The 14066-nt window shown below is 36.5% G+C and overlaps 1 protein-coding gene across 3 annotated transcripts in view; it reads left to right on the forward strand.

Moving 5' to 3' along the window:
* Positions 1-14066, forward strand: part of LEMD3 (LEM domain containing 3) — a 50579-nt gene that overhangs the window by 11141 nt on the left and 25372 nt on the right. For 2 of the 3 annotated variants that reach the window (XR_012673495.1, XM_075149085.1), the window contains exons 2-3: positions 9372-9409; positions 11800-11866. The exons of the other annotated variant lie outside the window; for it this stretch is intronic. Coding sequence is in view for 1 of the 2 variants with exons in the window: in XM_075149085.1 (XP_075005186.1) it covers positions 9372-9409; positions 11800-11866 (105 nt within the window). In the remaining variant the exon portion in view is untranslated. The remainder of the gene's footprint in view (positions 1-9371; positions 9410-11799; positions 11867-14066) is intronic. 3 annotated transcript variants of the gene reach the window in all.

Raw genomic sequence — 14066 nt, forward strand, 5'->3', positions numbered from 1 at the left:
GAGAATTGCACACAATACTGCTGGAAGATTCATCAGCTTAATCCATGAGCTGATGACCTAACTCTTTAACTAATAGGTATAACCTGTTTAATTAATAAACAATTATGATATTGGAAGTCTTAGTTCAAGCAGACTCTTCAGCTGAGTATAGGAGCCAATGGCAAGGCATATATATAAGGATAATGGTGATGTATGGCTGTGTGATAGTTCCTTCAGATAATTTTTATTTGAGCCAGCCAGTTTATGCTATCAAACAAATGCAGCTGGTGTGGTAGACAACCTGCAAGGTTTGCCAACTCTTTAGAGTCTTAGTCCACCTGAGTAAAAATGGAAGTTACTGAATATTGCCTACTTTTTATTCATTTCCAGTCAAGTGGTGTTATGTCTTGAATTACTGCTGAGCTCATCCTGATTTTGAGCTCTATAAACTTCAGCTATACGTGGTGGGCAGTTTTCCTCCTTCTATTTAGCTAATATGGATACTTCTGATATCTTCAGAGTTCTCCTGCCAGTGCTCTCTGTTTGAATGTTATCTTTGGATGCTGTAAACTGTTCATCCTATTATAGTATATTACTAATACTTTGTAACTGAAGTCTATCTGGAAGACGAGGTTATAACTGGGTATTTTTACATTGGAAACTCTTCAAGACAGGAATCTTTCCTGCTTGTGCAATATCACAGGAGTGTTTCTATCCAGACTGGGCCCCTTGGCAGAGTGACTGTAGTTTTAATATTTAATTGCAGATTCCTATTGATTCTTAAACCTTCTGTGTTTTAATAACACTTGCTTTGAGTTTGCTTTCCATCCTGAACTTTGGAGTTTGAGGAAAGCAGACCACTTCCTAATTTAACATTTTGCTGCTTGTAATGCCATGTTTTCAAGGTGGAGTTTCCCCCTGCTTTTTTTCATTTGTGTTCATCTATTGAAGTTGTGGGTGTTTTTTGACCTTATAAAGTATCAGGAGCTAAAATATTTGGGAGGGAGCACAGAAGATGGGAGAAGAGCTATTACAGAAGCCTATTCTGATTCCCTTGCAAGTGAAGGTATTCTCTACCCATTGTAAAATGCTGGGAAGCGTCTGAAGTCTAACATTTCTCCTGGTTTTGCAACTGCTGATTAAAGCAGACATAGTGTGTTTTTTTTTTCTTTCTTTTTCCTACATATAAACACTAGCCTATAATGGAGATTCTGTGTGTGTGTGTGTGCAAGGAATGTAATATTACCTAATTTTTACAATGCATGGTAGGTGCACTTCTGAGCCGTTTTTCCTAATAGAACACAGACAGCTGTTTCTTCATTGAAATATAGTATGTTTTGTAATATAATGTAAAAGAGTGTGTGTGCAAATTCTGTTGCTATAAAACATTTCCTTACACTGGTAGAAATAAAACTGGAGAAGAGGATACTTTATTTCAAGAATCGTTTTAGCTTTCCACAAATACAGATCATGAAAAATGATTTTGTAAATAACCTAGCAGCTTAATGTGCTCTTGCTTAAGTCTGCTCTTGTACTGAGTATGCTTTATTGAGATTAATGTAGGCATAGAGGAGATAGAATTTGGGGTGAAGACCAGTTCCTGGGTGGGTGTAGCAGCTGAAAGGATTGTCTGGAGTGTTTGGTGACTGGCACTTGCTAGTTCTGATGACACCTCCCCCCCCCGCCCTCCTCCCCCCCGAGTTAGGGGTATGAAACACTGCCCAAATCTTTTCTGCCCAAATTTCTCATCTGTCTATGGAATTGGGGAATTACAATGCAGTATTATTTTCTTGCTGATAGTGGCATTCTAAAGCTTGTTCTGTTTCTTGGTGTGGCTGCATCGGTTCTTGTTTGGGCTCATTTACTTGTTCCTTCATCTGTTGCATACAATTATTTTCACAGGGTCTTCTAGTAGAAAAAGTGAACTTTCATGCTTTTTTCATACACACAGGCAGGTTGCACATTCTTCCTTTTGAAACAAGCAGTGTCTGTACTATAGCTCTGTAGGTTTTTTTTTTTAGTTCCCTGAGTCTTGCTATGGTTGATGGTGATATTTAGGAAGCAGGAGACCAGAAAGGAGGAAAGGCAGTCTCTTTGTTAATAGTTGCAGGTGTTAGTCTGAGGTATCAGCTCTGTTTGAAATGGGTATTTCAGTTTAGATTCTAGACGACAGCAGTATTCATGGAGTGAATGTGGCAATAATATGATGAAAACTTCCTCTAAAGTCAGCTTTGATGTCTTGGCAACTGTTTCAGTTCTGGATTTATTTTATAACAGTCTTCGCTTGAAAAAGGTGACGTTCTTAAGAACTGACTTACAGACAACTATTCCATTTCAGTTTTGCAGTACTGGGATACCTACAGGCACTACACAGATTAAAATATTTTACTTAAATCTTTTAAGCACAAACGTATGATTTCTAGGTTTTCAGTCATTAATACAAGTACTAGAATGAAACTAGTATTTTTATTCTAGTGAAACTGAATAATCTGATGAGAAGCTCTCCCAAAACACTACTTTGTCTTCTTAAATATGGACTGAATTGACATGACTCTCCTAAGAGCATCTTTCAACATTCAGGTCTATTCTAACCCGTATTTAAATAGGCAGGAGTAGATTTGAGCGTTTCTAGAAATGGATAAGATATGGAGGATTTTTTTTTTTAACAAGCAGTGAAGAATTCCAAAGAAAAATTCGGTATTTCCCACCCTTTTACCTAAAATAATGAAGACTGCTGTTTTCAGAGCTGATAGAAAATGTGTCTGAACTGAAATGTCTATAACAAATATGATAGTTTTAATTCTTTTAGAGGAGGGTTTTGTTTTAAAAAAAAAGTGATTATGAAATAGTTTGGTTATATCATAAACCTTTATATCACCTATTCACAAATAGAATGAATTCAAATGATATTGGGGAAAAAATATCAATAAAAGCTCTCTAAACTGAGGCAGTTGAAAAACTGACTTGATGTTAAGGAAAGATTCAGCTGGTTTTAGAATTCTGTAATCCTTGTGGCAGACTGTGCTGCCATTCAAAATTGGCATGGCCAAGGACTGTTCAAACTGTAATGGTGTACTGATTTAGAAATATAAAAACTTTTTCCAAAGCACACAAAGATGATGTGTAGTGAAGGAATTGCTCAGCTTGACATATGACTTGGTGTCTTAATATTAAAGCATAGAGATTTAGCCTACTGATTCAAAGTGGTTTCTACCTGAATTAGTGCAGTCTGGAGATGGAGGTCTTGCAAAACTGCTCATTTGTTTTGAGCGGTGAGTAATAGAATTGTCCTTGACACATGCACAGTATGTCACTGGGTGGAATCAGTACTTGACCCCAAACTTGCCGAAAAAAGTTACAGATCTGTGAGTTGATGTTGAAAGTATGTGGATGGTAAAATTATTGAGAACTTGTTTCCAAGGTCATGTAGAAAAAGGCTGGGCTAAAGGCCCATTTTGGGCAGCAGTGCTTCCAGTATTGTTGCTTCCTCTGTTAACAATATATTATCCAGCTAATGTTTTTTTTTTTTTTTTGCGAAGAAAAAATTCTAATGGAAAGTATTAGGTTATCCACTTACTGAACACACCTTTACAGGACAAATTTTGGAAGAAATAACTGCTTCTATTTTGGGATTAGTCTGCTTGTGACATGATGGGTGGAGAGGAGAAAAGTAAAGTACTTTTCTGTTTGCAAGGAGGAACATTCTTGCTTCTGCAGAAGTTGCTATCTTGGAAGTGTGTGTTGGAGTGTACAGTCTCTGAATCCTTGTGTGGATGGTATTTGGCACTTTTGGTATCATCACATTGAGAAATTAAGTGCTTACAGGTTAATTGGGATCATTCTTGTTTCTGCAGCTGTGGCTTTACAGCTCCTTAAAAAGTTGCATTGGAAAGTTGCTTTTTCATTTATAAAACCAGATTATTTGTATGTTCAGAAATAGATTATGGCATTACAATGTTTCTGTTAAAAATGTTAGCTTAATATTCAGTAGTGGTCAAGAAGGAAACATAATGGTAGGATTTTCTATTTTTTAGGAAGGGAATTGAGAAGTATGTTTGAGAGGATTTATTTGAGAATATCAGTATGGCACTAATAATCCATGGTGCTCCTTTATTTTGAGTAGTGTCCAACTCTGGTCCCCAACCTCAGAAAGGACGTAGCAGAGCTGCAAAAAGGTTCAGAGAGTAATACGATAAAAGCATGGTATGGCTTTCATAGCAAGGAGGAATAAGACTCTTGATTGTGGAAGAGCGAGGACTGAGGAATGAAGTAAAGGCATGAGTATTATGGAGAAGGTGAATAGGGTCTGATTACTCACTGTTTCCTCGAATACAAGGAGGAATTTCTCAAGTTAGCAAGTGGCAAGTTCAGAGTAAGCAGAAAAACTGTTTTCCAGTTAGGGACAGGTGTCTCTTAAAAGAGTAAAACTTCTTGGTACTGCTGGAGGCAGGATTCTAGGCTAGTTGAATCCTTGGTTTGTCCTGCTGTGACTGTTCCTTCATACTTCAGTTTTGATGTTATCTGTTGAATAAATACTGAAACTGCAAGAATGGTAACGCTGTTCAGGGCAAGGTGCCACAGCATCTAGGAGATAGCTGTAGTGGAATGACTAGCTATTTTTTGGCATCCCAATTTGGTGACCAGAAGGTAACTGAATCCCTTATTTTGGTCCCATGTTAGTGAAGTGGTTCTAGCTTATGTCCTAAGCAAAGGTATTTTTATTTGTGCATGTCTTCTTTCTAGGTATGACTGCATGTGAATCTATTTCACTCTTTGGAACTTGTACCATTAAGACTCTATAAAAGCTGACTTAAGCATTCATGAATGTCTGCAGTTAGGCTGCAACTTCATGTCTGTTAAACCATGCTTTGAAAAAGAGGAGAAATCCCACTTTGTGCTCCCTGTTTGTCTTACTGAAGAAAACTAAACCCTTGCAAATACTGTGTCTGTCTGCAATTGTTATCAATGTATTAGGGAGGAAAATGGGGGTGGGGGTGGTGAGTGGTTTTATTGTTACTTTAAAGATGAAAGCTTCTGTATTCTAGTGAAAATTAACCTTGTATGTTGACACTGAACTGTGCTTGGGTTCCTAAAATTGAGCATCTCTGTGAGATGGCTAGGTATGTGCGTTGTGTTCACAGCTTTGAGTGGAATGCTTTAGAGCTGTGCTGTGACCCTTAGCTTTGTATTGGTGACTTTTTGTTGTTTGAGACTGACCAGTTCTGCCATTCTGAGGAATTCTAGTAGTCTGTAAGTCGTCATTTACAGCTTGTCCCAACAGTAATATGTGTAAATTAGTTACTTCTAAGGGTCATTAGTAGTCTTTTCAGTTAACTAGAACAATATTTATATGCTGCTTTGATTTCTTTCGCAGACTTTTTGGTAATCTTACTGTCTTGTTCTTGATTAACTAGCATTTAAATAAGCTCACTTCTTAAAAATGGAATTTAAATAGTATATCCCTGCCTGTTCTGAAATCAAGTTTCGTATGAAGATGATGTCCCTTAGTGTGCTTACTTTTTGTTACCTTCCATGTCTGGCCAAAGAATCCTTTTATCATTACACCTTGCCAGGAATAAAGCTCTTCTCCCAATGTATCAAACTTTCAAGCAGAATGTTTAGCTATTACAGTGTTTTGGGGAGTTGGTATGGTTCCCTTTGTAAAGTTTTTGAGGTTTTTCTTCCATTAAAATACTGTTGCTTTTTTTTATCCTGCAGCTAGTATTCACACGTGGCCAGTGCTTTTTACAGTTTTGCTGCTGTCTAGGGAGTTCTAATGGATAATGAGATTGCCATGTCCAGGTAGTTTGTTGCATCACTCCCTCCTTATTTGAGGGCAGCAAATGTGGTTGTTGGTTGGTTGACTAACCTGCAGAGAAGGTCCCCTGGGACAACAGTCAGGATTCCTGTTTTAGAGAATTATCTCTATAGTTTTTAGCTTTGTAGTATAAGTAGATGAGAATTTGTTCTCTGAAGCTCATAAAAACATGAGCTTGATAGATAGGCCACTTTCAAGACTGGTAATTGTTGCTGTATGGTAGAGGTCTTGAACCTTTTTTGAGGAGGAGCCTTGGAAGTGTATGTTCACATAAACTCTTCTATTAGCAATTAGTTATTAAATTAATGCTTGGTTTGGTAGAACAAGAACTTGTTACTCTTAAAACTATTCTTATATATTTTAAGAACTGTCCAGCAACCTTTTGAACCAATAATGTTGATGTAATATATTGAAATATCTTAGACATGTTGGAGTAGATGAAAACTTACATCTGTGGCTGGAGCAAGTGGGAGGATTTAGTAAGAGCTTAGATCCTGGACAAAAGAAAGAAGGGTGGATTCAGAACAGAATAGGTAAGGTGTGGCCCTATTAACTCAAGTTAATCAAGGTTATGTGGTAAGTAGATGCAGATTGATTAACAGCTGTTAATTGCATATGCAGCTGATAAATTGCTGCAGTTCTGTTTAGCATACTTGCCTCTTAAGGTATCAGGCATCCTAAACTATATTAACATCTTATATAAAATGTATCTCATTTAGTGATTTTGTGGAAAGTTAACCAATAAGCAATAACTTCAGAGGGATTTTGTGGAAATCCTATAGTGTAAGTTAAAATAACGAATTACAAGGACTGTTACAAGGACTGTTAAATTTTTGTGATAATTTTGGAGGAGAGTCCTTTTTTATCTCTTTAACCACTATGTATTTGTGAAGGAGAGGCAAACATTGACATCTCATCTGGATTGCTTCATAAAGTCGGTGTTACAATTTATCTAAATATGAAGCTGCTCACATGTGAGATTGACCTTACACTGGGATTGTCATGCTGGGAAAGTCCGAGTATAACAACACCATTGCCTTCACTTAATTGTTGTACTGTCCTAGCGTATGTAGAATTGCAGCTGACAGTTTTCAGTTTGCATCTTTGCAGGCATGGAAGTATTGCATTTGTGTTTGTTCCATGGCTTTCATGAGTGCTAAAATATGTGTTTGTCAGGTGCACACTGTTGTCTCATGCCCCACCCTCTCCAATCTAAAACCATATAATCAAGATTTCCTGTATGCTCAATAAGATTGACATTGGAAAGAGACCATAATTACATAATTATCCTGTCTGGATAACTAATGATCAAACTGGGAGGTTGGCAGTCATCTAGAGTCTTGGCTGTGTTTCTCTAATCCTATTTTAGGCTATTTAGATTAAAAGTTTAGTGTACTGGGAATGTTCTGCTGAGTTAATGAATGAAATACATAGAAGCTTTGTAAAGTTGGTAGCTTGATAATCTAGTAGGCAACGTCTGAGAATTTGCACCTATAGAATGAAACCATGAAGTGGTGTAGGGCTTGGTTTACAAGAGTGCTTGAACATCTTCTGCTTCCATCAGTTTTAATTAATCTGATATCTGAATCAAGTATTCAGATGTCTGAAAACCAGTCCCTGTGTTTAGGTGGTTTTGTATTTTTTTTTTCCATTTGCTGTGTCAGAGGAAGCTGAAGTGCTTATTGCTGTTGGGTAGGTAGCACGCTTAATTTTCTTCTGAGCTCACGCACGTGGACAAACTGTTGTTCGCAAAATTTCAGAGTGTCAAGCTTTCTTCTTCACTCGGAAAGCATTTTCGTTGCCCCACTGTTTTATACATCATTTGTTGGTTGTAATTGTAGAAATGTGTTCCTTACCATTGCTACCTGTAGGAGCAATGAAATGGTAATCATTCCCACTTCAAACTTGCCTTTCAAAGAAGTGGGTCAGCATCTGGCTGCTGCCAATAGTGCTGTGGAAGTTTGTGCAGGTAATAAAAATTACATTGTTTTACAAATAATTTTCTTTTTTGTTATAAAACCTTTTTTTTAGTTACTTATCGGGATGCAATTACACTTGGCAAAGGTTAGGGGACCCCTGGTTTATAAGTTGGTCCTTAGTTTCTCTTGTATCCTCCATTTCTCCTAAGTGAGAAATCTTGCCATGAATTTGATCTAGTGTGTCCACCTTTATTTCTCTTATTTTTCCCATTTATAATTAAATTAAATGATCAGCTTAATAATCATGGTGATGATTCAGGAGTCAAGATATTGTCAATAAGCTGTTGGGGAGGCAACTCTTGATGTTTTGTAAATACCTTTACGCATGGGAGTGCCTTATAAGAAGTCAAATTGGTTAGCATTATCAGAGGCTGTTGCTGAGTTTCCTTCAGATGCAAGCAGAAATGCTGTGTAAACAGCTGCAATATCAGGGGCAGGGAGTGGGTGTAATTACACCATGTAGATGGAATTATGTATTTTGGACACTGTTTAAGATGGTACTTGTCTTTTACTATGCCTTGGTATAGAAAGTTGAACTGCAGGATTTCAAAATGCACAAAATTCTTCCCAGATTGAGATTTCTTCCAAATTCTCTATGCAAATGCATCACTAGAAGTAGTGGAAAGTACTCTTTGTTTTGGAAGACCTTTACTTTTTGTAGAACTGTATATGGAGCAGTGTGCCCCTTCAAGAGCTACCTGTTCTTGGTGTGTTTTCAACATCAATATGATGACGTTTACAACCTAGACTTTCAATTCTGTGTCAGGTTTCCCAGGATACTTTTTTTCCTTTTGTTTTTGTGCTTGATGAACTATGGTCAGTAGGAGCTTCATCTTCTGTTTGAATAGCATGTGGAACTGTTAATCTCTGTATAAGCTCAAACTGGGTGAAACAAGAGTTTGAGGCTTAGAAAGGCAAGACGGTATGCTTTAATGGTGATTGCTTCCTGCCTTGGTAACTTTGCAGTTACCAGCTGGTCGTTCTTAAGTGGAAGCATAGCACAAGTTACTTGTCTGATTTCAACTTCTTTTCCTTGAAGAATATATTTTTGTAGCCAAGAGGAATATAATATATAAACTTATGTTTTCAGGAGCTGTGGAAACTGTTTTATTTAGAAAGGAAGAAATGGTCATTTAGTCACCCTGCACTTTTCATGAGCTTTGTGTGTCATCTCTTACTCTTGTCAAAACAGAAAGTGCTGATGAGTTGTACAGCTTTGTGTTGTATGGATTATTGCTTAGTAAAAAAACAGTAGTTTTACATTTTTTAGTGTCTAGTTTAAAAAAGTAAAACCTTCAAATTATGATTTCAATGCAATTGAGTTTGGCAAATGGCAAGCACAGTTTGCGTGGAAATAGCTGTGAAGTTTACAGACATACAAGATTCTGGTTTAACCTAAATGCTAGTATAGTGCTCTATCAAATGCAGAGTTAAGTCAAAGGTTAATAGGTGTCTAGTTGTTATTTGTTATATTATGGACTTGTTTGTTTTTATCTAAAGATTACAGTGTTGTCATAAAGCTGCAGTGTTGGTATGCCTTTTTAGTATTTTCAGACTCTAGAATGAATTCAATTTTTTTCTCTTTTTTTTGACAGTCAAGAATCCCTTCAGTGAAGAACTACAAAAAATAAAAGTAAGTAAACCGACTTAATATTGAGGTTTTAGTCTGTCAAATGATTGTATAAAAACAATATAGATCTGTTCAGAAGGATGCAGTTTCAGAATGTTTTGCATGAGATGAATTTACTTCTTGCAACTCTTTTAATTTTTTGTTTTTCTTTTCGGGTAATATAAGTAGGATTACAAGATTTGGCTGTAGCATGGTGGTTGCTTTGTACACTAAGAAAATGTTACGTAATTTGTGTTGTAGAGCTATGAGGAAAAATTGTGGTGCCGTAAGTTTTGAGACTAAATTTATTAGTTTGTCTCTTACTATTACCATTTGGCTTCTCAACCTTGAAAGGAGAGCTGGTAAGAGATGATTGACTTGAAACTCCAGGATCTTATTTAGTGCCACAGAAGCGCAAGGGTTAGCCTCCTTCAGAAAATGCATTTAAAAGTTTCTTTTTCACTTTGATTCTATTCTGTTACTTGTTCCTATATTCGCTCTTTCAACTGGAATATCGGGATAACCGTTTTGGATGTCACCATTGAAGGTATCTGTATTATTCTTAGTTCTGCAGCATGAGTTTTGGTGGTTCTCTCTTCTGGCCTTCAGTCTTTCTGCCTGGACTATAAACATAAGTGATCTGCTTTTGCTAGGCATATATAAGCAAGTATTGCAAGGTAATTGTGTGGGGTTTTTTGTTGTTGTTCTTTTTTGTCTAGGATTGAGCTCTCCAAAAGTGAATAATTGCGTATTTTAAGTAGGTAGCCTTGGCTAGTTTCTTGGGTAGAAAATGTTTCTGAATCTTTTGGACAAACTGAATTTTGTGGGGTAAATTCTGAGGATTCTTTCAGAGTGACTTTAGTAGCGCAGAGAGAATGCATCTTGTGCACTGGACTTGACAGCTTGAGAACCTGTTTTGTATGTTACTTTCTTTTGTGTTTCTTGTGTACTGTTCCATAGTAATCCTACTCCATGCTTGATTGTTCGTTAGCTATGAAGGTTATACTGTTCAGTTCCTTCTTTTATGTGATCCGACTATTGATTTACAAAAAAAGAATTTGGTCACAAAAACGTTTCACGTGTCTGTCTCAGTGTAGCTATTAGTGAAGTCATGGGTGTACCTACTGGCAAATAAATGGAACTTGGGAGTACTGCTGTTGGTGTGTGCATGTGGTAGAGGACTGATTTTCCTCTTCTTCCATGCCCAGTATTTTCCAGCCAGGAAATGAGTACCAACTATATCAGTTTAAGCTTAATGGTGGTTTTGCAGGACCAGAATAGGGAGAGGTGATGCTAGTAATTGTTGATATCATCTATGGGAATTAATTTGTCAAATGTTTGATCAATGAAAGATGTATTCCGCTTTTTGGTAGCACTTTTCTTATGGAAAAAAATTGGAGCATTCAAATTTTAAAATTATGTCAGACAGTGCTGGTGCATCAGGGAATTAAACTTAAAATATATTTAGTTTTTTTCAATGCGAGTATAATCAGCACATGCACAAGCTGGAAAATGACTTTCCTTGCGTATTTGCTGAATAAAGGCTCTAGTCTTATCTCAGCCATTTGACTCTGCCCCAGGAGTCAGAGCCAACTTCAAAAAAACCTCAACATTTTAGAATGGCCTTTAGTACTTCACTGTATATAATTGCATGTTCCTCATCTTCATATTTTGAATAATTCCTTCTAATATAAACCATTTCTGGATATATTTCAATGAAGTTGCTCGATATCTTGGTAAGTTTAACTCCCCTGTAAGTAACAATTGTATGACATCTCATATTCATGCTTGTTTTGGGAATTAGGCCTTTTTATACTAGTGGCATATGCAGGAAGTATTAACAAGATTGTATAGTCTATATATAGCTTTCCTATATAGCTTTCTGGGTTTTTTTGTTGTTGTTTGTTTTGTTTTTTAATTAAGTTACTGTAGTTTGAAGGCAGGCAGCAAAAATCCTACTTTGCTATGAATTTCATGCGGGAGTACTACCAGATGGTACTTCAGTGTGGCTTGTATGAAGTGTCACTGCACATTTATTAAGAATTAAACTGTTTTACATAGTAGCTATCAAAATAAAACCAAAACCCACCAAACTTCTTTTGGGTCATTGCACTATTCTCTCAGTAGTATTAAAATAACCTTTTGAGTTGTCAGTTTTAGCTGGCAGATCCATCAGAGTCCAGGCTGCAATCTCGTTCAGTTTCAGGCAAGACCTGGAAAATCAATATTGTGAATACTTTGATTCAGAGTCTATTGCTTACATCATTGTTGATGGGTGAAACACTACAGCTTTTCACCTGTATATGTAAAACCATTTTTTTTTCTCATGGTGTATAAGGATTTTTGGAGTAAATGGAAGAAAATAAATCTCTACTAACGTTTGTTTTAACATTAATGTGTTTTTCTAATTCTAGGAAGATGAAATAAGTCTCATGATGAACAGCTTATATGCACTTCATGATAAATTGGCACAAGTAGCAGGTAACACTTTAAACATATTGTGACTAAGAGTGTTATGGCAACAGCTACAAAGAAGTCTATGCTCAGATAGTGATTTGCAACAACTGGTATACGCTGGGGCCCTGATAGCCATTTAGAGTTCCGTTTTGGGAAACTAGAAACCCCATTTCTAGTTCACTTACACTGCCTTTTTCACCAGTGTCGTGCCTTTTGTTGCAATGTTTTTTAGTTAATGGGATAGGCCATTGAATATTGTGATCCTGTGTGGTTTTTGATCTAATGTCTTAATGCTTTATTAATCTGATTTCATTAAAAGGTTTAAATACGCTGTATGTGGAGAGGAATATGTATTTCTTTGAAAGGTAGTTATTTCACTATGGGGGGGAAAAATGTCTGAAAAACAGTATTTCACAACAATCAGAAAATGGTTGCTAATACAATGAACAGTAGTGCTTGAACTCTGAAGATTGCCTTGTTAGACAAAATAGTCCAACTTAACCATACTAATTATATAGTAATGAAAAGTCTTGTATATAGTAATGTGTCAGAGATGGTGTTTAGGATTAGTATTAATTATTGAATATTCAAAGTAAAAGATACAGTGCTTTTGCCTAGAGTCATAATTAACACAGCTTTAAACTGCATAGGTATTTACACATCACAATCAGGAAATGGTAAAGTTAAGACTGTATTTATAACCTTGGCATTTGGTGAGTGTGAGTTACTATTTCATGACTATTAAGCCATTTATTTATCATCCTTGCATATTTAATCTATAATGCATTTAGGAGGCAGAGGTTCAGGTTTTTTTGGTTTTTTAAGCCTTACTGTTCTTTGTGCCAACTATTTGTTTTGCAACAGCAAGTTTCACCAAGAAGGCTTTTCCACTATTACCAGGTGCTACAGACATTTCTCAAACATTAAAAAATGTGGAAACAACTCTGTCAGATACGAGGCTGACAATTTAATGTGTCAGGGCTATATAGGAAATCTCTGAGAAATTTGAGCAGCTCTGTAATACCTTTAAATTGCAAGAATAATCTTCCTGCAGAAGCTTTTTGTTTCCAGAGCACTTACAGTATCTTCAGCGAATAAAATAGATGTTTGGACAAAACCCACAAATTTCTTCTCGTTTACGTTATTCTTTAATCCAAAATAGTGAAAGAATGATGTTTAACCTGAGTGCTTGCAAAACAATAGTTGCTTTAGTCTTAATTTTGTTGCTTTCTGACTGTGAATGCCTTGCACTGTTGATCTTTCACAGGTCAATTACATCTTGATACATTTTTATCTGTTTCAAACTATTTCATACTTAATAGGTGGTAGTAGATAATTCTGTGCTATAAATCATTGGGAACAAAAGATTTTTTTTTTTTCCCATGCGGGGTAGCCAATCTGTGGTGTGTAGAAATGTCTTAAAAGACCCATAGCTGTGCGCAGTAGAGCACTGACTTGTGTGAAGTGGAAGTAATGGGTTATGCTACTTCTCTCCCTCTTTCGAAAAGAAAATATAACAGCTTGCTGCTCCCTCAGTGTGTCATCTGGCCCTCCAGTGGCCTTACAGTAAACAATGTACTTGCCTGGATAAAAAGGTTTGGCACCTCATTTCTACATCTGTGAAAGAGTAAGTTTTCTTCATTAGTGGGGGCTTACTTATGTGCACGTACACTTACAAAAATGTTTACCTGTCTGCCTTATGAGAGGAATTTGTATGCTCCAAGATGACTGCTTTCTTCCCCAAGTCTCAAAGGTGCATTAATTTCTGTTAGTCTATTCCTGGCCAGGAGAATCTTTAGTACTTACTTTGAAAAAATATAGCTATACTTTCTGGTTAGATGATCTCCCAAACTGAAGCTGTATTGCGAGATTACCTGGTTGCTCAGCAGAGTGGTTTTCATACAGTCTGAAGAATGACCTAATTCATCTGTACTTAGAAGTTGTCCTCAATGCCAAGTTTCTTAAGGTATGAGAAGAAGTCTGCCGTCCATTTTTGAATACCATGTTGATGTAGACCCGGCACAATATCTGGAAGCTGTTTAAAAGTAATAGAACAGAGAAAGCTGCTATAGAGATGCAGGGTTCAAAACTGTTGATCTTGTACACTTAAAAAGAGAGAAGTAAAGGAATATAGTTTTACTAAAAGTGGTGCTTTTCAGGTCTCTCTGTCACATACTTGGAAAAGTTTCTCTCATTTCATACTTGGCTATGAATCATTTGTTCA

The sequence above is a fragment of the Calonectris borealis genome, chromosome 1 (genome assembly GCF_964195595.1).
Source record: "Calonectris borealis chromosome 1, bCalBor7.hap1.2, whole genome shotgun sequence".
Taxonomy (NCBI): domain Eukaryota; kingdom Metazoa; phylum Chordata; class Aves; order Procellariiformes; family Procellariidae; genus Calonectris; species Calonectris borealis.